The sequence below is a fragment of the Plectropomus leopardus genome, chromosome 13, assembly GCF_026936395.1.
Source record: "Plectropomus leopardus strain MGB_pleo_1.0 chromosome 13, ASM2693639v1, whole genome shotgun sequence".
Lineage (NCBI taxonomy): Eukaryota > Metazoa > Chordata > Actinopteri > Perciformes > Serranidae > Plectropomus > Plectropomus leopardus.
Genome location: NC_142188.1, coordinates 1479625 through 1502427, shown reverse-complemented (window position 1 = coordinate 1502427; position 22803 = coordinate 1479625). Strand labels below are relative to the sequence as shown.

General features: G+C 44.3%; 2 protein-coding genes and 1 pseudogene across 4 annotated transcripts; all 3 read left to right on the top strand.

Annotated features, from left to right (window-relative positions):
* The first annotated feature begins 1722 nt into the window (after positions 1–1722).
* On the top strand, positions 1723–8884 carry LOC121940024 (NLR family CARD domain-containing protein 3-like). Of its 2 annotated transcripts, XM_088086813.1 has the most exons (6): positions 1723–3066; positions 3166–3339; positions 3880–4053; positions 4290–4463; positions 5605–5651; positions 7559–8884. In XM_088086813.1, exons 1-6 carry the CDS (start codon positions 1970–1972, stop codon positions 8209–8211), a joined length of 2319 nt encoding a protein of 772 aa, XP_087942939.1. In that variant the 5' UTR covers positions 1723–1969; the 3' UTR covers positions 8212–8884. The 2 variants fall into 2 exon arrangements, with proteins under 2 accessions (XP_087942939.1, XP_087942940.1); XM_088086814.1 differs by lacking the exon at positions 5605–5651 and having other exon boundaries at positions 1747–3066; positions 7559–7814.
* A 1748-nt stretch (positions 8885–10632) lies between these two features.
* On the top strand, positions 10633–12511 carry LOC148187609 (uncharacterized). The gene is made up of 2 exons (XM_088086822.1): positions 10633–11781; positions 11998–12511. Exon 1 carries the CDS (start codon positions 11142–11144, stop codon positions 11688–11690), a length of 549 nt encoding a protein of 182 aa, XP_087942948.1. The 5' UTR covers positions 10633–11141; the 3' UTR covers positions 11691–11781; positions 11998–12511.
* Positions 12512–19210: 6699 nt separating this feature from the next.
* On the top strand, positions 19211–22413 carry LOC148187608 (protein NLRC3-like; annotated as a pseudogene). The gene is made up of 5 exons (XR_015778523.1): positions 19211–19324; positions 19534–19612; positions 19756–19960; positions 20124–21925; positions 22025–22413. The product of XR_015778523.1 is annotated as a protein NLRC3-like (transcript).
* Positions 22414–22803: the final 390 nt, after the last annotated feature.

Below are 22803 nucleotides of genomic sequence, written 5' to 3'. Positions count from 1 at the left end.
ATCAACACATGACAGAAACAACATCTGTAACTGCATGTAAATGGTCTGTAAGTGTGTTCTTGTGTGTAAATCATTAACTGTACACAGCACCTGCTGCCGCCTACTGTACAGTCTCTGATGACTGGTGACCTGCAGACGACCAGGAACGAGCTGTAAAGGTCTTGAGAAAAGATGCAGAGGTCAGGAAATTAGCTTTTATTTTGAAAGGGAAGTAGGGAAGTTGGATTAAAGCAGCCGTCTTTGTATTTCCTCTATGACAGAGAGACTTTAAACTGCAGTAAAAAGTGGTTTAGAGTCAGTGAAACCAGAGGTAGAAATACTTTGTGATCAGTAAACTTCACTGTTTCTCTCAGTTTTCAGCAGCAGAGAGAAAAGTCTCCTGTACCCAGCTGTGTGTCCATGAAGAGCGATCGGTCTCTGGATCGTCTGATTGACTTCAAAGATGGACGCCGTCCTGATGACCCAGAGTAAGACCTTCAAACTTATGAAACAGATGGGCGTGATGTTACACAGATCCTGAATCAGTCGTCCATCCTTGTCAGTGTTGTTTACATCTGATCTTCAATCATGACTGAACACAGTGTTTTTAACTCCGTGTTGTCGGCTTGTTTGAGAATCATAAACCTTCTACAGTCGGTGGTTCAGTGTGAGCTGATTGTTGATGGTTCCTCCACAGGGTGGACCAGCAGAGCTCAGAGGTTCCCAGTGGTCAGTCTGCCCGGCAGCATCAGACACACCTGGACTCCATATTTACGGTCTGTTCATGTCCAACGACGACGTCTCCACCCGTTGTGTTGACAGTCGTCTCCGTGCTGCACTTTGTAGACCAGTGGACTGTCAGTGTGTCCAACGTGGATCTGATGTCTGATTGTGTCCTTCATCTAATAATCTGTTCCAGGAGCTGGAGGACAACATCGTCACTTTTGTGAAGAACGAGCTGAAGAAGATCCAGAAGGTCCTGAGGTCAGATTACCCAGAATGCTCTGAGAGTCAGAGGGAGGACGAGGAGCAGAGGAGGAGCAGCAGAGAGGCGTTTCTGAAGATCACCCTGAACTTCCTGAGGAGGATGAAGCAGGAGGAGCTGGCTGACTGTCTGCAGAGACGTAAGAGGATTTCTATACAGATTTAACATGATGGATCAATGGGACCTTTACTGACGTCTCAAGAGACGGACCAAAATATATTCATGTACTCAGTCTATGAGGACATGACCTGTTGAAATGTCCTCTTTGACTTATTGATCTTCTTTGTTGTTTTTTCATTCAGGAAGTCATTCTGCAGTTTGTCAGCGTGAACTAAAACGTAACCTGAAGAAGAAGTTCCAGTGTGTGTTTGAGGGGATCGCTAAAGCAGGAACCCGACCCTCCTGAATCAGATCTACACAGAGCTCTACATCACAGAGGGAGGGACTGCAGAGGTCAATGATCAACATGAGGTCAGACAGATTGAATCAGCATCCAGGAAACCAGTCAGACCAGAAACAACCATCAGACAAGAAGACGTCTTTAAAGGCTCACCTGGACGAGACCAACCGATCAGAACAGTGATGACAAAGGGAGTGGCTGGCATCGGAAAACGGTCCTAACACAGAAGTTCACTCTGGACTGGGCGAAGACAAAGCCAACCGGGACATCCGGTTCACGCTTTCCATTCACGTTCAGAGAGCTGAATGTGCTGAAAGAGAAAAGTACAGCTTGGTGGAGCTTGTTCATCACTTCTTCACTGAAACCAAAGAAGCGGAATCTGCAGGTTTGAAGACTTCCAGGTCGTCTTCATCTTTGACGGTCTGGATGAGTGTCGACTTCCTCTGGACTTCCACAACAACGAGATCCTGACCGACGTCACAGAGTCCACCTCAGTGGATGTGCTGCTGACAAACCTCATCAGGGGGAAACTGCTTCCCTCCGCTCGCCTCTGGATAACCACACGACCTGCAGCAGCCAATCAGATCCCTCCTGAGTGCGTTGACATGGTGACAGAGGTCAGAGGGTTCACCGACCCACAGAAGGAGGAGTACTTCAGGAGGAGGGTCAGAGACGAGGAGCAGGCCGGCAGGATCATCTCCCACATCAAGACTTCCCGAAGCCTCCACATCATGTGCCACATCCCAGTCTTCTGCTGGATCACTGCTACAGTCCTGGAGGACGTGTTGGACACCAGAGAGGGAGGACAGCTGCCCGAGACCCTGACTGAGATGTACATCCACTTCCTGGTGGTTCAGACCAAACTGAAGAACGTCAAGTATGACGGAGGAGCTGAGACAGATCCACACTGGAGTCCAGAGAGCAGGAAGATGATGGAGTCTCTGGGAAAACTGGCTTTTGAGCAGCTGCAGAAAGGAAACCTGATCTTCTACGAGTCCGACCTGACAGAGTGTGGCATCGATATCAGAGCAGCCTCAGTGTACTCAGGAGTGTTCACACAGGTCTTTAAAGAGGAGAGAGGACTGTACCAGGACAAGGTCTTCTGCTTCGTCCATCTGAGTGTTCAGGAGTTTCTGGCTGCTCTTCATGTCCATCTGACCTTCATCAACTCTGGAGTCAATCTGATGGAAGAACAACAAACTACATCCCAACAGTCGGAAACAAGAAAACACAAACCTGAACCAACACGTCTCTACCAGAGTGCTGTGGACAAGGCCTTACAGAGTCCAAATGGACACCTGGACTTGTTCCTGCGCTTCCTCCTGGGTCTGTCACTGCAGACCAATCAGAAACACCTACGAGGTCTGCTGACACAGACAGGAAGTAGCTCACGGACCAATCAGAAAACAGTTGAGTACATCAAGAGGAAGATTAAGGAGGATCTCTCTGCAGAGCGAAGCATCAACCTGCTCCACTGTCTGAATGAACTGAATGATCGTTCTCTGGTGGAGGAGATCCAACAGTCCCTGAGATCAGGATGTCTGTCCACAGATGAACTGTCTCCTGCTCAGTGGTCAGCTCTGGTCTTCATCTTACTGTCATCAGAAGAAGATCTGGACGTGTTTGACCTGAAGAAATACTCTGCTTCAGAGGAGGCTCTTCTGAGGCTGCTGCCAGTGGTCAAAGCCTCCAACAAAGCTCTGTGAGTACAGAGAGACTTTAATTCATTCAAACAGCTGTTCATACATGACTGTCTCTGAGAGGACAGACACATTAATGACTTTCTTCAATGTCTCTTCAGGCTGAGTGTCTGTAAGCTCTCAGAGAGAAGCTGTGCAGCTCTGTCCTCTGTCCTCAGCTCCCAGTCCTCCAGTCTGAGACACCTGGACCTGAGTAACAACGACCTGCAGGATTCAGGACTGAAGCAGCTGTCTGCTGGACTGAAGAGTCCTCACTGTCCTCTGGAGACTCTCAGGTCAGACCCAGTTACAGATAATCTGGGATGATTTCAGGTGTTTCTTTAAGGTTCCTGCAGTTAAAACAGCCTCTCTCGTGTCAGCGTCTCTGAATCTGTCGAAGGTTTAACAGGATTTGAATGTTCTCAGTTCAGCTCCAGCTGCTGTGCAGCACACAGATATGAACTCCAGCTGACACAGAGAAGACCATTATATTATGATATCATGGTTTTGGATGTCCTCTTTCTTCCTGAGTGAATCATAATTAACTGTAAGGATTTTAACCTGTGCTGAGAGGAGATTATGCTCTTCATCTCCAGATTTAGTGACTCCTCGCTGGCTGCCGTCTGGATGAAGTTAATGTTTCAGTTTTACTGAACAGATTTAAAGTGTTGTTGTTCTGGACTCAGTGTTAAATGCAGCTCTGTTATTATACTGTGAGCAGAGCTGCTGACTGAGATTTGGGTTCTTTTTATTCGACTTCAGTCGAGACTCATTAATCAAAGATGATCACATTTTAACTCAAATGTTTCTCCTCTTGTTGGTTGTTGTCTCTTCAGGCTGAGTGTCTGTAAGCTCTCAGAGAGAAGCTGTGCAGATCTGTCCTCTGTCCTCAGCTCCCAGTCCTCCAGTCTGAGACACCTGGACCTGAGTAACAACGACCTGCAGGATTCAGGACTGAAGCAGCTGTCTGCTGGACTGAAGAGTCCTCACTGTCCTCTGGAGACTCTCAGGTCAGGATTCATCCACGTTTAACTGACGGCCTCTTAAATCCTGATGATCCAGAGAGGACTCAAAGAGCTGCCAGTAATGTTGTCAGATGCTTGATGGACAGTAGTGGGTGTTTGGTTGTGAGCCGTCAAAAATCAGTCCTAATGTTCCTGTAACTCCACAGCAGGCGACAGTATGGCAGTACTGCAGTCAGCACCCTCAGATCATGTGACCTGTGTGTTGTTTTGTGTGTTTGCAGTCTGTCGGGCTGTCTGGTCTCAGAGGAAGGCTGTGCTGCTCTGGCCTCAGCTCTGAGCTCCAACCCCTCCCATCTGAGAGAGCTGGACCTGAGCTACAACCATCCAGGAGACTCAGGACTGAAGCGTCTGTCTGCTGGACTGGAGGATCCCCGGTGGAGACTGGCCACTCTCAGGTATGAAGAGGCCTGCTGCAGCCACAGACACTGTCTGTTAGAGGAGGTCCACTGTCAGCCTGGCTCAGATGACCCTGACACACCAAGCTGACCTCAAACAGACACAGCTGATCAACAAACGCTTTGTTCCCACATCAGAGCCTCAGCACAGACACAAGCAGCCAGGGAACAGCAGCCAGGGAACAGCAGTCAGGGAACAGCAGCCAGGGAACAGCAGTCAGGGAACAGCAGTCAGGGAACAGCAGCCAGGGAACAGCAGCAAGGGAACAGCAGCCAGGATGCGCAAAAAACAACAATCCAGCCCCACATCATTTATTATGTGGAAAATAACTTCATATTTTTGTTTTTTCATGTAAAACTGTGACATCATATAATCCAACTGGCATTTAAAGGGTTAAAATCCCCCAAATGTTGAAATGTTTGGTCGTGTTGATCAGGACTGAAGCTGATTTAAAGGTTTAACCCATCATTTGTACACAGTGTATTATAGAGCCATCAGAAACATGTGTTATGGAGAACATAAACCTCCTTAAAAAACCTCATGCCATCTGCAGCAACACAGCCAGAATGATGGACAAAACTAAAGTGAGAAATGAGACATTTGGACACAAATGTCCACAATGAGACCTGAGGGTTAGAGGGAGTTTTGGGTTTGTCCCCTGGCTGATAAGTGGGACTCAGCACAGAGAGGACTGTGCTAATATTACTGTAATATTTTCAGCTCTAAAGGACAGAAAATAGAAAGCAGTGTTGACTGTTGCTAGGAGACGTGATGTGAAAGTTTGTCCGTCCAACCGTGGACCCCGACCTCCTCCGTCAGAGGCTCGTCCTCCTTTACTTCTGACAGACAACGGTCATTATTACACAAACACAAGAGGGCGCTCATCAGCACCAAAACAGCTGCTTTGAAAGCTCCAACAATCAATACTTGTGTATCGACGAGCGATCGGCTGACTGTGTGTGATGGTGAAGTGTTGAAACTCCACCTGCTCAGGTACGCTGAACTCAAAGATCATCAGCTGATGAATAACAGGTGATGAACACGTAGAGAAACACACAGCTGTGTGTGTGAGAGTGAGGTCATGTCCATGTTTCCATGGTGACAGAGGAAGTGCTGCTCTGACCCCCCTCCTCCTTTCAGGGCGGAGCCTGCTGGAGTCCGATGGTTGAGACCAGGTCTGAGGAAGTGTGAGTGTGTGTTTTTTTTATCGATCACAGCTTTATTTAAGGAAATATGAAGAAAACATGTCAGACAAACAAGAACACAAACATACATGAGAGCACGAAACACTGACTGACTGACTATTGTACACACAACATAAGAAATAATCACAAATAATCACAATATCAAGATAGAAAGCAACTAAATGGACACAGATATCAATAATAAATATATAAAAATACTTCTTCATATCATATCAGGAGTTTCACCAAATCTAAAAATGTATTTGCTTCTTTGTCATTTAAAAGAGTAAAAGAGGAAAGTGTTTAAATCAGTCAAGAAAAAAATAGAAAGAGGAGCGTGAAACTAGAAATGTTTGTGAATAAAGAAGTTCCCGTTTAAAATTCAAAAATTAACAACATGATTTAAATATTTGTTACTTGAATCAATAAAATAGCCAATTATATTTTTGAGGGTAAAATCATAAGTCATGGTACAATTATTTAAAATATGTCAAAATAAATTTTAAAAAATATTCTGAGGAAGTATGAGGTATTTTTAAGCTTAATTTAACAGAAGAAATGAACAAAATAATTCAGACAAACAAGAACAAAAAAACATTCATGAGAGCGAAAAAATGACATTCTGCACTTAAGATAATAAATAATAATAAATGTAATATCAGCATATAAACCAATGAAATATTTGAAATGTGATTTAATAAAAGGACACAGACAGTAATAAAGATAATACATACAGTATTCACATTACATCAGGAGTTTCAACAAATACGTTTTTTGAAATAATCTAAAAATGTGTTGCTTTTTTGTTATTTATGAGTGAGAGAGAAGAAAGTGTTGAATTAAAATCAATCAAGAAAATATAAAGAGGAGCGTGAAACTAAAAATGTTTTTCATTAAAAACAAAATTTCCTCATTAAAATAAAAATATAAACAACATAATTCAAATATTTGTTTCTTGTATCATCATAATAGTCAATTATATTTTTGAGGGTAAAATCATAAGTCATGGTACAATTATTTAAAATATGTCAAAATAAATTGTAACAAATACTCTGAGGAAGTATGAGTTTTTTTAAGCTTTATTGAACAAAATAATGGTCAAAATAATTCAGACAAACAAGAACACAAACATTCATGAGAGCTAAAAAATGACATTCTGCACTTAAGATAATAAATAATAATAAACGTAATATCAGTTTATAAACCAATGAAATATTTAAAATGTTATTTAATAAAAGAACCCAGACAGTAATAAAGATAATACATACAGTATTCACATTACATCAGGAGTTTCACCAAATACGTTTTTGTAATAATCTAAAAATGTGTTGCTTTTTTGTTATTTATGAGTGAGAGAGAAGAAAGTGTTGAATTAAAATAAACAAAATAATTCAAATATTTGTTTCTTGTATCATCATAATAGTCAATTATATCTCTGAGGGTAAAATCATAAGTGATGTTACAGTTATAAAAACACGACAACTTAAATCAGAGCAAAAATTCATGGTGATAAAACAGTGAAAAACTCAAAGGATCAAAGTTTGATCAGCCTGCCCACAGAAAGAACAAGAGTTTTCAGCATCTGCAGACTTTATTTCTTCACAGTTTTATTTTGAAAAATGTGAGCGGCACGTGTATGATGACATTTCCTGTCCAGTCTGCTAACAGCATTGAAAATGAGTGGAGATGTAATCTGTGAGATGTTTCCCTCATCACAACAGAAGAGTATAATTGTGTTGTTAAAGCCGTTCCTTCTGCTTTAATGCATCTTATCTGAGGACGTGTGAGCGTGTTTTTAACTCTTCACGCTGTGACATCACTCATTCACAGCTCTGATGTCATCATCACAGCCATGATCCATTAATAACTGATAACTAATCAATAACTTTGTGTCTTCTTCTCTCCGTCAGATTCCTGTCAGCTCACAGTCGACACAAACACAGTAAACAACAAACTCAAACTGTCCAAAAACAACAGAGAGGTGACGTATATGAGAGAGAATCAGTCATATCCTGATCATCCAGACAGATTTGAGTTCTGGCCTCAGCTGCTGTGTAGAACTGGTCTGACTGGTCGCTGTTACTGGGAGGTCGAGTGGAGAGGAGGAGTTGATATATCAGTGAGTTACAGACGAATCAGCAGGAGAGGACTCAGTGGAGACTGTTGGTTTGGAAGAAATGATAAGTCCTGGACTCTGAGCTGCTCTGATGATCGTGGTTACTCTGTCTGGCACAATAACAGAGTAACACCCATCACCTCCTCCTCCTCCTCCTCCTCCTCCTCCTCCTCCTCCTCCTCCTCCTCCTCCTCCTTCTCCTCTGTCTCTGGTAGAGTAGCAGTGGATGTGGCCTGTCCTGCTGGCTCTCTGTCCTTCTTCAGAGTCTCCTCTGACTCTCTGATCCACCTCCACACCTTCAGCACCACATTCACTGAACCTCTTTGTCCTGGCTTTGGGATCTGGTCCTGGCCTCCTGGTTCCTCAGTGTCTCTGTGTCCTCTGGAGGACAGACAGTCTCCTCCTGTCAGTGATCACAGAGTTCAGTGTGTTGAGGATCACAGCTGATGGGAGGTCCCAGACTGTGTGTAGGATGTGAGTTTGACCTGAGGGAGGCACTAGAGGACAGATGATGGACTCATGAAGGTCCTGAAGAAGCATCAGTGTGTAAACTCTCCTATAGACTTTGATCCTCTTCAGAAGAAAAACCCTAAAACCATCAGAGTTTGGACGCTGTGTGAATAAAAACACAACACAATGATTATATACATATTATCATACAACAGCTGGAGGTTATAAATATATAGTTTCCCACAAATACAGCAGAAAACACGTCAGAAATGAAACTGTGGTTCATTTCCATGTTGAGTCATTTGATCTCTTTCATATAAAGTCTGTGTGTCTGTGAATCTCTGAAAACATGAATCATTCCCACTTTAAATATTTCTGCCATCACATGTTTGTCCAGATACAAATGAAATGTTGATTTTGTCTCTGCGTGCTTTGTTACGGAAGCCCTTTAAAATCCATAAGTTGTAATCACGAGAAAATAGAAAAAACTTTTGGGGCATCCGTACTTTGTAAATATAGTTGACTTTTTATTGTTAATTTTTTAAAGGGGGAATTAAAATCAAAATTAAAAAACAAAGAAAATGTCCAGAAAGCTAAATTCATAATACTTAAAATTACTATAAATTATGTTGCAAATGATAATTAAAATCAATTTTCACCTTTTTTGTAATTTGTTATTTGTTATTGTTGTTTTTGTTGTTTTTGCTCCTTTCCGTTATTTTCTTTCTTTCTTTTTCTTTTTTTTTTTTTTTGCTCATTTTCATTTAATTTTCTTTCAACTTTTTACTATTTTCTTTATTGTCTATCTTTTCTGCCATTTGTTGTGTTAAATTAATGAAATTAAATTAAATAAATACAAAATATTAATAAAAAGACACAAAAAGAAGAAATTAAATGACATTAAACAATTAAAAAATAATTATAATAAACAAACACACAAAAGAAGAAAAAGAAATAAAATAAAATTATAGAAATAAAAGGAAAGACAGAAAAAGAAATGAAATAAAAATTTCAAAAAAAAACAAAAAGAAAAACGAGGAATGAAATTAAAGAATTAAAAATAATAATAAAAGAAAGAAAACGGGTGACAGTTACGCTGATAGCTGTCGGGTCTTCAAAGGTGAATTTTTTTTTTAAGTCTCATATTCCGACAGAACCTGAAGGCACCACCGGAGCACGCCCCGCCCCCCCCCCCTTCAGGTGAACAAAGCGGAGCTGTTATTGGTGGAGAGCTGGTGTCGTCCAGGCGCTCGTGCAGAGCTGCAGAAAATCAGAAAAAGAAGAAGAAGACGGAAGAGGCTCGAGAAAACACGATCAGATCCATCATTCAGACTCCGGCACCTGAGACACGTGAGTCCACTTCCTGTCTGTGCTGTTAGACACGTGACCGAGAGAACAGCTGATCGGAGCTGTGAGGCAGCGCGAGGACGCCGAGGAAACACCTGGAAAACCCGAAAACAGCCGAGGAGGAGGTACTTGTACTCTGCAATACTGCAGTTTAAATACTGCGCTGCAGGAGAGAATCCCGCTCAGCAAGTTTCACTCAGAAGTGTAAACAAAGTAAATTATTGTGTAAAATAATTTCAGCGTGATCTTTATACTAAGAACAGACGTGTGTGTGCGTGCAGCGTCAGACTAAGATTAACCCTTTAAAGGCTGGATCGTCATCGGCTCGTTTGTGCTGCGTTTTAAAAAGATTTAAAAAGCATTTCGTAAAAAGGCCACAACAACTTGGCATAAAATGTGCTGTAAAGTGCAAAAAATTATTACGCTTGGGGTAAAACAATATATATATATATATGTATATGTATATGTGTGTGTGTAAGTGTATATATATATATACACACAAATATATATATATATATATATATATATATATATATATATATATATATATATATATATATATATATATATATATATATAGTGCTGGGCATAGATTAATTTTTTAATCTAGATTAATCTCACTGCAATCCTGTAGTTAATCTAGATTAATCTAGATTAAAATTATAGATTTGAATTTTGCCAAAGACATTCAAAATAATATCTATCTATCTAAATGATGAAAATGCATCACAAACTGCTTGAGAAAGCTGTTCTACTATAATATTTGGTAAAGAAAAATAATGTTCCATAAGATTTACTTTGGTGTTTAACTTTATTTTATTTTGTTAAACACAGACATTTAGGAGCACAGGTTCTGTCTCCATGTGGAAAAAGCTTTTTCCTGCTAACTGGAATGAACAGCAGAGGGCGCAGCCTCTGATAACATGACCCTAACTGAACTGTGGGCCTACATTAGAGGTCATGAAGAAGACCATTAACGGTCAGCAGCTTTGTGACACGGCTGGAGCCAATCACTCCGGTCACTCAGGCAGACCAGCTGCCGCCTTGTTCGCGCCCTCCGCGTGAATTCGACCAGGTATACATCCGCGCTTAAACAACAAAGTGAAATTGGTGCCTTGCTCACTGTATAGACCCAACTTAGTGAATAGTTTATCGCGCGATAATTTCCTTATCGCGCGATAAGAATCCCGCGTTAACGCAGCACGTTAACGCCGTTAACGGCCCAGCACTAATATATATATATAGATATGGCTGTACCATCAGTGGTCAAGAGTATAAAGTAGTGGTGGCGAGATGAAGTGTCATGAAGCATTGAAACTTTCCATCCAGTTGGTTCACTCGTGGGCCGAAACTGTGCCATCAAGCGGACAATAAATGTAAAACAGGCAGAGTGATTGCCACCGGAGTTTCAACAAGATCCTGGCTCAGCTGGCAGATGGGGTAGAGCAGGCGAGAAAAAAGCAGAAAGAACTTTGCACCGGGCCCCACTTTATCAGCTTCGTCAGGTCAGGAGAGACTGCTGCAGCAGGACGGAGGAGCAAAGGCATCCTGGGATCCTGGCCTCAGCAAACGCCTGGGAGATGCAGGTTGACCTGAAGAAACAGTCCAAATTCCCAGGGGAGATAGCCCACATGAGCCTCAGACCAGATATGGTCCTCTGGTCTAGGGGTACCAAACAGGTGGTGCTCACAGAGCTAACGGTACCCTGGGAAGACACGATTGACGAGGTGTACGAGCGCAAACTCAAAAAATATCAAGCCCTTGTCCTTGAGAGCCAGCAAAATGGCCTGGAGCCTCCCTGTAGAAGTCGGCCGCAGGGGCTTCGCCGGGCGGTCGCTCTGGAGAACACTGGGACGGCCGGCGATCGAAGGTGCGGCCAGGAAGCTGCTGGTAAGCAACATCACCAGGCAGGCGGAGGCAGCGTCCGGTTGGATTTGGATTCAGCGGGAGGTGAGGCGGCAGAGCCAACCTGTCCAAGGACCAACGGCACCGAGTTGGGTGGCGGTCAGCGGGGGTCGACCCGGGACGCCGGATCCGCTGTCAAGCCCTCTCGATGTGTCACGGGCTTAATTTGCCGAAACATCAAAAACAGGGAGGGTGCCCATCTGATGACCTGCTGTCGTCACTGAGCTCTGCCAGTGCTGGTGCCTGAAAGACGGAAGGAGACGAGAGAGCGACGCCACGGGCTCACAGATGGTGCAGGGCAGAGTACCTGTAAAGGTGGGCCGGATGCAATAACCTTATCGTATTTTGCATGATTTAAAAGCTTTTCCATCAAATCTGGATTAAAAATAACAGTTGTGACTTAAATTTATGATTTTTTTTCAGTGACATTTGATTTGATTTGATTTGATTTGATTTGATTTGATTTGATTTGATTTGATTTGATTTGATTTGATTTGAGGCTGAGAGCTCCTGTCATGTGATTTTTGACAGTAACAGCATCACCTGCTGGTGAAAGAGCAGAAGCTCCATTTTACTGCTGCAGAGTTTGGATCAACTTCATGAATTATTTCATATCAAAACAATTATGAATGTGAGTTTTTAAATATTTTTTACACACACACACACACACACACACACACACATAGAAATACATGTGAACAATGTAATTATACAACTAATGAAGAAAATAATGTTTTAAAAACTTTGTTGAATTTGACCAAAAACCACACGATCAAAGTAAAAATCGGTTCTGTTTCATTTTCATATTTATGTTTTCAAGATTAAAGATTAGACAGACAGAGATGTCAGTTATATATCATATTATTATTGTAATTTATATAGAATTTAACCCTTGGGGGGCTTTACTTTTCACTCCTCATGTTTTGATCATGTTGTTTATGCATATGACAGACATTTAGTCCGGACTGAGTATCCCGACCGAAAAAAAACTAGTGTTGAAAATAGTTCAGCTTTTCTTTCTGTCCTTTTTTTTTTTTTTTTGCTCTCAGTTGAGCTCTGCTCCTCCTCTCTGCACCCGTGAGGAGGAGCAGAGAGAAGGATAAGTTTTGCTCCTCCTTTTCTGGTCTGCAAGTAACTTTAACTTTTGACTCGTCGTGTCGCAGTTTGTCGTCTCCGTCTGAAGCTTTGACTTCTTTCTCCGTGACACTAACGGAGGAGCAGAGAGGAGCTGTGAGGAGCAGGTAAGGAGCGTCACTCCGCACTTTTCCAAACTCCCAAACTCAGGGAAGGGGCCACGCACGCGCACAGGGACGTGTTTTAAAAGTGAGCGAGCTGCACGCGCATGTCAGTGTGAATCATATCATATTCACATATTCAATCATATTTATAAAGAAATAAATCACATAAATATATCGACATAGTCACATAAACATAAATTTTCATATACAGTCTCTGGCGTCAATCAACAGATGAGGGCGCGCGCACTCAGGAGCTTCCTGCTCGGTGCGTCGGGAGCGCGTTTTAAAGGCCCTCTGCGGCTCAATCCCAAACTGGCCGCGTCCCCGCCGATCCCCGCGCCCCACCCGCTCCCCTTCCGTTTGCGCATTCAGGCGGAGGTTCGCCATATTAAGGGCCGTCCCAATCCAGTTCAGGCGGAGTGGAAGTTGGCTGTTGACCCCTTAAATAGCGAGGCTGCGGTCGAAAAGTCCAAATAATCTAATTTCCTCCACTTTTCCTGAACCTCCAGAGAAAAGGTCACGCGGTCAAGGACAGGTGTGCAGGAGACTTCATGAGGAAAAGACGATCACGTGTCACGACGGCGGATGTTATTGACGTGGATCAGCTGTGATGAAACTACAATGTTCACATGATGGACTACAAATACCACATCTTCACTGTAATGTTTTTAAGCAGCAAAACGTTTTTTTCCGGTGATTGTTTTTGTGTTCGTTTGTTTTATATCTTTATTTGCTGCCTTCTTCGAGTCTTTTGTAATGTGGGTCTTCAAAAGTGTGCTCTTGTACATTTACCACTTAAATATCAGAGAATATTAATTATTTTTTGTATCTTTACCTCTTGAATCTCAGAGATGATCTGATTTATTTTCCTCATAGATTTTTCTCTTTACTGTCAGAAAATATTCAGTTTTTATACATTTACCAACTTTTCTCTGATGGAGACTGAACTAATCTGACAGCAGACGCTTTACATGATGGACACGTCTGTCTCTCTGTCTCTCTGTCTCTGTCTCTGTCTCTGTCTCTGTCTCTGTGTGTCTCCACCAGGACGCTGCAGGTGATCTCCAGCATGAAAAGGTATCTCACTCAACACTTGACGTCTCATTTGATTCAGTTTCACCTTCAACATGTTGATGAACTCTCTGTTTCCTGTTTCTCTGCTCTCTCACCTCCACACTCACTCACAACAAACCTCCACATCACTGATGCTCAACCTGCGGCCCGCGGGACAAATCTGGGACTCACACTGGGAACTGTTTTTGTCCTTTTAGTGTCCAGAAGGTGCCAGAGAGCATAAAACAGCATCAACACAGAGCTTGTTGACCAAAAAATGTCCTAGAAACATCTTTAAATCTGACAAATGTTCTTATGTTCAAATGTCCTAAAATCCTGGAAATCTTCTAAAATATGAAAAATGTCTTCAAGACGTCCTAAAATCTTAGCAACATGCTTAAATCTGAGAAACATCCTAAAATCCTTAATATCCTACTGAAAAAATATCTTCAGCCTAAAATCCTTGAAATGTCTTAAAATCCTCTGAATGCCCCAAGATCCCAAAAATGTCCTCAAATCCAGGAAGCTTCCTAAAATCTGAGAAATTTGCTAAAATCCTTGGAATGACCTTAAATACTAGAAGTGTCTTAAAATCCTATAAATGTGCAAAAAGTCATAGAAACATCCTTAAATCTGAGAAATGTTCTTAAGTCCAAATGTGTTAAAATCCTTGAAATATCCTAAAATATGAGAAATGTTTTAAATCTTAGAGATGTCTTAAAATCTTAAAATCTGAAAAATACTACTGAGAAATATCAAATTCTAAAAATGTCCTCAAATCCAGGAAACGTCCTGAAATCTGAGAAATTTCCCCAAAAAACCTTGGAATGTCTTTACATACTAGAAGTGTCCTAAAATGCTATATGTGTCCTAGAGACATCCTCAAATGTGAGCAAAGTCCTGAAATCTTTGAAACGTCCTAAAATCCTAAACATCCCACTGAGAAATTTCACCTCGTAAAATCCAAAATTTGAATTTCCGGTTGGGAAGTCGTCCGTCTTCGGTGTTGACGGACGTTTCAGACGTAATGTGGAGACAGCGTGAGCTGAAATCGCAGCTCTGCATGAAGACGTCGAGTGTTGGCTTTTCCTCGTGACACATAATTCCATCTTGTTTCCACATAATCTTCAGCTGTTCGGCGCTCACACACATTTTCTTCACTACGTTCAGTGAAACTTTGCTGTGTTGGTCCTTTTCCTGTTGATAGCTGAGAGTTTCTCAGCAGCTCCTGAGGCTGAAGATTAAAAACTGAATTTCTCTCCCTGCTGGTCTTCCTCTCTGTGGACCAGGACCCCTCAGAGCCCAGACACCTGACAACCTGGACCCGGACCAGGACCTGGAACCAGCCGTGAGACCCCCAAAACTGAGCGGTCACATGATCGAGGCATGGATCTGAAAGGACGAGACGTCTCTGCTGCACAGTAAGCTGAAATGAAATGTCGAATTAGTACAGAGAACATTACAGCCCGCTCTCACTGAAAACACAACCACACAGGTGGACTGTGCCAGCAGCTTATTACAGCTGACATTAATGTAAGGCGGCGCCCTCCAGTGGCTGTAGGAGTCACAGCAGGAGCAGAAGAGGAAGTGAGCGAGCAGAACACGTGACAAAGCACACGTAAAGTTGTTCAAATATCAGAGAAACACCTTCAGGGTGGTGGGCGGCTCATACAAACACGGGACTTTTACCCAGGAGACTGCTGTTTGTGTCCTAAAGTCAACGCTGACTTATTTTACTAACAACGTATCCTAGCGTGTGAGTATGTGTAGCATGATACGCTAGAGACACATGTCACGTATGTCACGTCACATGTGTCACGATATATTAGTGAAAAAGTACTTATTTAATGCCAAACTATGATGTTTTTTCTAAACCTAACCACAAAGTTTTGTTGCCCAAACCAAAGCGGTACTTTTGGACTGAAACTGTTTCATGACGTCAAGGACGTGTTTAAAACCTCGACTGTTAGGATGGTAAACATTTTGGGGTCGGTTATCTACGTTTTTTGGAAGTGGAAATCGAACTTTGCTGGATTTAGGTACGAGAGTGTTGGAACAAGATCATCAGGTCAAAGACATGAAATAAATGAAAATGCGTCCCTGTCCTCAGAGGACATCAGGGTCCTTTAACGGCAATAAAACAAGTTTTACTTTCACATGAAATCAGTGAAACCAGAGGTAGAAATACTTTGTGATCAGTAAACTTCACTGTTTCTGTCAGTTTTCAGCAGCAGAGAGAAAAGTCTCCTGTACCCAGCTGTGTGTCCATGAAGAGTGATTGGTCTAAGGATCGTCCGACTAACTTCAAAGATGGACGCCGTCCTGATGACCCAGAGTAAGAACATAAAACTTATGAAACAGATGAGCGTGATGTTACACAGATACTGAATCAGTCGTCCATCATTTTCAGTGTTGTTTACATCTGGTTTTCTTTCTGATCAACACATGACAGAAACAACATCTGGACAACTGCAGTAAAAAGTGGTTTAGAGTCAAAATAATCATCAAAACATCATTTTCACTCTATTCCTGCTGACAAACGCGCAGCATGCGCAGGTAGAGGCATCGCAGGCGCACAGAAACGTGTTTTAAACGTGAGCGAGCTGCACACGCATGTAAGAGTGAATCATAGACGGTTTATGAAGAAATAAATCACATATAAATATATCGATATAATCATATACACATAAATCTTCATATTCAATCTTCATATTGATCAACAGATGAGGGCGCTCAGGTGCTTCCTGCTCGGTGCGTTGGGAGCGCGCTTAAAACGCACTCTGTTTATATGGAGGACTCAAACTGCCAAAATCAAACATAAATAAATAAATAGATAAATGTGTATAAATAAATATGTCCAAAATGCCAATTTTCTTAATTTATTTCCCTTTTCATTTTCCATTTTATTTACCAATTTATTCATTTTTATATTTATTTGCTTATGAATTTATATATTATTTTCCACTTTGTGTAGAAATGCCCCTATTTATTTAATTTCCCAGTTTATTCTACATGTTATGCATCCATCCATTTTCTTCCGCTTGTCCGGGGTCGGGTCATGGAGCAGCAGCCTAAGCAGGGAAGCCCAGACTTCCCTCTCCCCGCCACTTCGTCCAGCTCTTCCCGGGGGACCCCGAGGCGTTCCCAGGCACACATGACATAGTCTCTCCAGCGTGTCCTAGGTCTTCCCCGGGGCCTCCTACCAGTGGGACGTGCCCTGAACACCTCACCAGGGAGGCGTCCTGGAGGCATCCTAATTCGATGCCCGAGCCACCTCATCTGGCTCTTCTCAACACGGAGGAGCAGCGGCTCTACTCCGCGCTCCTCCCGGATGACCGAGCTTCTCCCCCTATCTCTCAGGGCGAGCCCAGCCACCCCACGGAGGAAACTTATTTCGGCCGCTTGTACCCGCGATCTTGTTCTTTCGGTCACTACCCAATGCTCGTGACCATAGGTGAGGGTAAGAACGAAGATCGACCGGTAAATTGAGAGCTTTGCCTTTCAGCTCAGCTCCCTCTTCACCACGACAGACCGGTGCAGAGTCCGCATTACTGCAGACGCTGCAGCGATCTGCCTGTCGATCTCCCGCTCCATCCTTAACTCACTCGTGAACAAGACCCCGAGGTACTTAAACTCCTCCACTTGGGGCAGGACTTCAAAGCACAAAGCACATGTGGACTGGTTGGGCAAACTCCCATGCACCCTCAAGGACCCTGCCAAGGGTCCAGAGCTGGTCCACAGTTCCACAACCAGGACGAAAACCACATTGCTTCTCCAGAATCCGGGGTTCGACTCTCCAGCGGACCCTCCTCTCTAGTACCCCCGAATTGACCTTACCAGGGAGGCTGAGGAGTGTGATCCCCTTGTAGTTGGAACACACCCTCCGGTCCCCCTTCTTAAAAAGAGGGACCACCACCCCAGTCTGCCAGTCCAGAGGCACTGCCCCCAATGTCCACGCAATGTTGCAGAGTCGTGTCAACCACGACAGCCCCACAACATCCAGGGCCTTGAGGAACTCCGGGCGGGCCTCATCCACCCCGGGGCCCTACCACCGGCTGCTTTTTGACCACTTCGGCAACCTCAGCCCAAGAGATAGAGGAGCCCACCCCCGAGTCCCCAGGCCCTGCTTCCTCACTGGAAGGCGTGTCGGTGGGATTGAAGAGGTCTTCGAAGTATTCCTTCCACTGATCCACAACGTCCCGAGTCGAGGTCAGCAGCGCCCCGTCCCCACCATAGACAGTGTTGACGGAGCACTGCTTCCTCATCCTGAGATGCCGGATGGTGGTCCAGAACCTCTTTGAAGCCGTCCGGAAGTCGTTCTCCATGGCCTCACCGAACTCCTCCCATGCCCGGGTTTTCGCCTTGGCGACCACCGCAGCTGCACTCCGCTTGGCCTGTCGGTACCTGTCTGCTGCCTCCGAGTCCCACAGGCCAAGAAGGCCCGATAGGACTCCTTCTTCAGCTTGATGGCACCTTACCGCCGGTGTCCACCAGCGGGTTCGGGTTTAGCACCGACCACCGTACGGCCACAGCACCGGTCGGCCGCCTCAGCAATGGAGGCACGGAACATGGCCCACACGGACTCAATGTCCCCCACCTCCCCCGGGACATGGTCGAAGCTCTCCCGGAGGTGGGAGTTGAAGCTCCTTCTGACGGGAGACTCTGCCAGACGTTCCCAGCAGACCCTCACAATGTGTTTGGGTCTGCCAGGTCTGACCGGTGTCCTCCCCCACCATCGGAGCCAACTCACCACCAGGTGGTGATCGGTTGACAGCTCCGCCCCTCTGTTCAAGGTCAAAGTCGATCATTGAACTGCGGCCTAGGGTGTCCTGATGCCAAGTGCACATATGTGTAATTATTTATGCATTTATTTATGTATAATTTCCGCTTTTTGCCCCCCCCCCCCCAAAAAAAAATGAATAAATTGGTAAATAAAATGGAAAATGAAAAGGAAAATGAATTAAAAATGGGCATTTTTGGGGGCATTTTTCAGTGACATATATTTTTAATTTTTTCTTTGGCAGTTTCAGTCCTCCATACGTCTTAAATCTCAGAGAATATTTGATATTTTTCTCACATATTTACCACTTTAATTAACAATTTTTTTTTCTTTTTTGTTGTTGGTTAAACCCTTCCAGGAGATGATTGTTGAGATTGAGAGATTGATTGTTTTTCATAAATTTGTATTTTTACTGTCAGAGAATATTTTATTTTTTTCTCATAAATTTACCATGTCATTCTCAGCGAATAATAACTGTTTTCTCCTTGATTTCCCAATTTTATTTCAGAGAATATCTGAGAATTTTTAGGATTTTTCTCATACATTTTCCACTTAAATGTCAGAGAATATTAATTATTTTTTTGTATATTTATCTCTTGAATCTTTCACATGAAATCAGTGAAACCAGAGGTAGAAATACTTTGAGATCAATAAATTTCACTGTTTCTCTCAGTTTTCAGCAGCAGAGAGAAAAGTCTCCTGTACCCAGCTGTGTGTCCATGAAGAGTGATCGGTCTCTGGTTCGTCTGATTGACTTCAAAGATGGACGCCGTCCTGATGACCCAGAGTAAGACCTTCAAACTTATGAAACAGATGGGCGTGATGTTACACAGATCCTGAATCAGTCGTCCATCCTTGTCAGTGTTGTTTACATCTGATCTTCAATCATGACTGAACACAGTGTTTTTAACTCCGTGTTGTCGGCTTGTTTGAGAATCATAAACCTTCTACAGTCGGTGGTTCAGTGTGAGCTGATTGTTGATGGTTCCTCCACAGGGTGGACCAGCAGAGCTCAGAGGTTCCCAGTGGTCAGTCTGCCCGGCAGCATCAGACACACCTGGACTCCATATTTACGGTCTGTTCATGTCCAACGACGACGTCTCCACCCGTTGTGTTGACAGTCGTCTCCGTGCTGCACTTTGTAGACCAGTGGACTGTCAGTGTGTCCAACGTGGATCTGATGTCTGATTGTGTCCTTCATCTAATAATCTGTTCCAGGAGCTGGAGGACAACATCGTCACTTTTGTGAAGAACGAGCTGAAGAAGATCCAGAAGGTCCTGAGGTCAGATTACCCAGAATGCTCTGAGAGTCAGAGGGAGGACGAGGAGCAGAGGAGGAGCAGCAGAGAGGCGTTTCTGAAGATCACCCTGAACTTCCTGAGGAGGATGAAGCAGGAGGAGCTGGCTGACTGTCTGCAGAGACGTAAGAGGATTTCTATACAGATTTAACATGATGGATCAATGGGACCTTTACTGACGTCTCAAGAGACGGACCAAAATATATTCATGTACTCAGTCTGTGAGGACATGACCTGTTGAAATGTCCTCTTTGACTTATTGATCTTCTTTGTTGTTTTTTCATTCAGGAAGTCATTCTGCAGTTTGTCAGCGTGAACTAAAATGTAACCTGAAGAAGAAGTTCCAGTGTGTGTTTGAGGGGATCGCTAAAGCAGGAACCCCGACCCTCCTGAATCAGATCTACACAGAGCTCTACATCACAGAGGGAGGGACTGCAGAGGTCAATGATCAGCATGAGGTCAGACAGATTGAATCAGCATCCAGGAAACCAGTCAGACCAGAAACAACCATCAGACAAGAAGACGTCTTTAAAGGCTCACCTGGACGAGACCAACCGATCAGAACAGTGATGACAAAGGGAGTGGCTGGCATCGGGAAACCGGTCCTAACACATAAGTTCACTCTGGACTGGGCCGAAGACAAAGCCAACCGGGACATCCGGTTCACGTTTCCATTCACGTTCAGAGAGCTGAATGTGCTGAAAGAGAAAAGTACAGCTTGGTGGAGCTTGTTCATCACTTCTTCACTGAAACCAAAGAAGCGGGAATCTGCAGGTTTGAAGACTTCCAGGTCGTCTTCATCTTTGACGGTCTGGATGAGTGTCGACTTCCTCTGGACTTCCACAACAACGAGATCCTGACCGACGTCACAGAGTCCACCTCAGTGGATGTGCTGCTGACAAACCTCATCAGGGGGAAACTGCTTCCCTCCGCTCGCCTCTGGATAACCACACGACCTGCAGCAGCCAATCAGATCCCTCCTGAGTGCGTTGACATGGTGACAGAGGTCAGAGGGTTCACCGACCCACAGAAGGAGGAGTACTTCAGGAGGAGGGTCAGAGACGAGGAGCAGGCCGGCAGGATCATCTCCCACATCAAGACTTCCCGAAGCCTCCACATCATGTGCCACATCCCAGCCTTCTGCTGGATCACTGCTACAGTCCTGGAGGACGTGTTGGAGACCAGAGAGGGAGGACAGCTGCCCGAGACCCTGACTGAGATGTACATCCACTTCCTGGTGGTTCAGACCAAACTGAAGAACGTCAAGTATGACGGAGGAGCTGAGACAGATCCACACTGGAGTCCAGAGAGCAGGAAGATGATGGAGTCTCTGGGAAAACTGGCTTTGAGCAGCTGCAGAAAGGAAACCTGATCTTCTACGAGTCCGACCTGACAGAGTGTGGCATCGATATCAGAGCAGCCTCAGTGTACTCAGGAGTGTTCACACAGGTCTTTAAAGAGGAGAGAGGACTGTACCAGGACAAGGTCTTCTGCTTCGTCCATCTGAGTGTTCAGGAGTTTCTGGCTGCTCTTCATGTCCATCTGACCTTCATCAACTCTGGAGTCAATCTGATGGAAGAACAACAAACTACATCCTGGTGGTCTAAAGTCTTAGGAGACAGACCTGAACCAACACGTCTCTACCAGAGTGCTGTGGACAAGGCCTTACAGAGTCCAAATGGACACCTGGACTTGTTCCTGCGCTTCCTCCTGGGTCTGTCACTGCAGACCAATCAGAAACACCTACGAGGTCTGCTGACACAGACAGGAAGTAGCTCGTGGACCAATCAGGAAACAGTCGAGTACATCAAGAGGAAGATTAACGAGGATCTCTCTGCAGAGCGAAGCATCAACCTGTTCCACTGTCTGAATGAACTGAATGATCGTTCTCTGGTGGAGGAGATCCAACAGTCCCTGAGATCAGGATGTCTGTCCACAGATGAACTGTCTCCTGCTCAGTGGTCAGCTCTGGTCTTCATCTTACTGTCATCAGAAGAAGATCTGGACGTGTTTGACCTGAAGAAATACTCTGCTTCAGAGGAGGCTCTTCTGAGGCTGCTGCCAGTGGTCAAAGCCTCCAACAAAGCTCTGTGAGTACAGAGAGACTTTAATTCATTCAAACAGCTGTTCATACATGACTGTCTCTGAGAGGACAGACACATTAATGACTTTCTTCAATGTCTCTTCAGGCTGAGTGTCTGTAAGCTCTCAGAGAGAAGCTGTGAAGCTCTGTCCTCTGTCCTCAGCTCCCAGTCCTCCAGTCTGAGACACCTGGACCTGAGTAACAACGACCTGCAGGATTCAGGACTGAAGCAGCTGTCTCCTGGACTGAAGAGTCCTCACTGTCCTCTGGAGACTCTCAGGTCAGGATTCATCCACATGTTTAACTGACGGCCTCTTAAATCCTGATGATCCAGAGAGGACTCAAAGAGCTGCCAGTAATGTTGTCAGATGCTTGATGGACAGTAGTGGGTGTTTGGTTGTGAGACGTCAAAAATCAGTCCTAATGTTCCTGTAACTCCACAGCAGGCGACAGTATGGCAGTACTGCAGTCAGCACCCTCAGATCATGTGACCTGTGTGTTGTTTTGTGTGTTTGCAGTCTGTCGGGCTGTCTGGTCTCAGAGGAAGGCTGTGCTGCTCTGGCCTCAGCTCTGAGCTCCAACCCCTCCCATCTGAGAGAGCTGGACCTGAGCTACAACCATCCAGGAGACTCAGGACTGAAGCGTCTGTCTGCTGGACTGGAGGATCCCCGGTGGAGACTGGACACTCTCAGGTATGAAGAGGCCTGCTGCAGCCACAGACACTCAGTCTGTTAGAGGAGGTCCACTGTCAGCCTGGCTCAGATGACCCTGACACACCAAGCTGACCTCAAACAGACACAGCTGATCAACAAACGCTTTGTTCCCACATCAGAGCCTCAGCACAGACACAAGCAGTCAGGGAACAGCAGTCAGGGAACAGCAGTC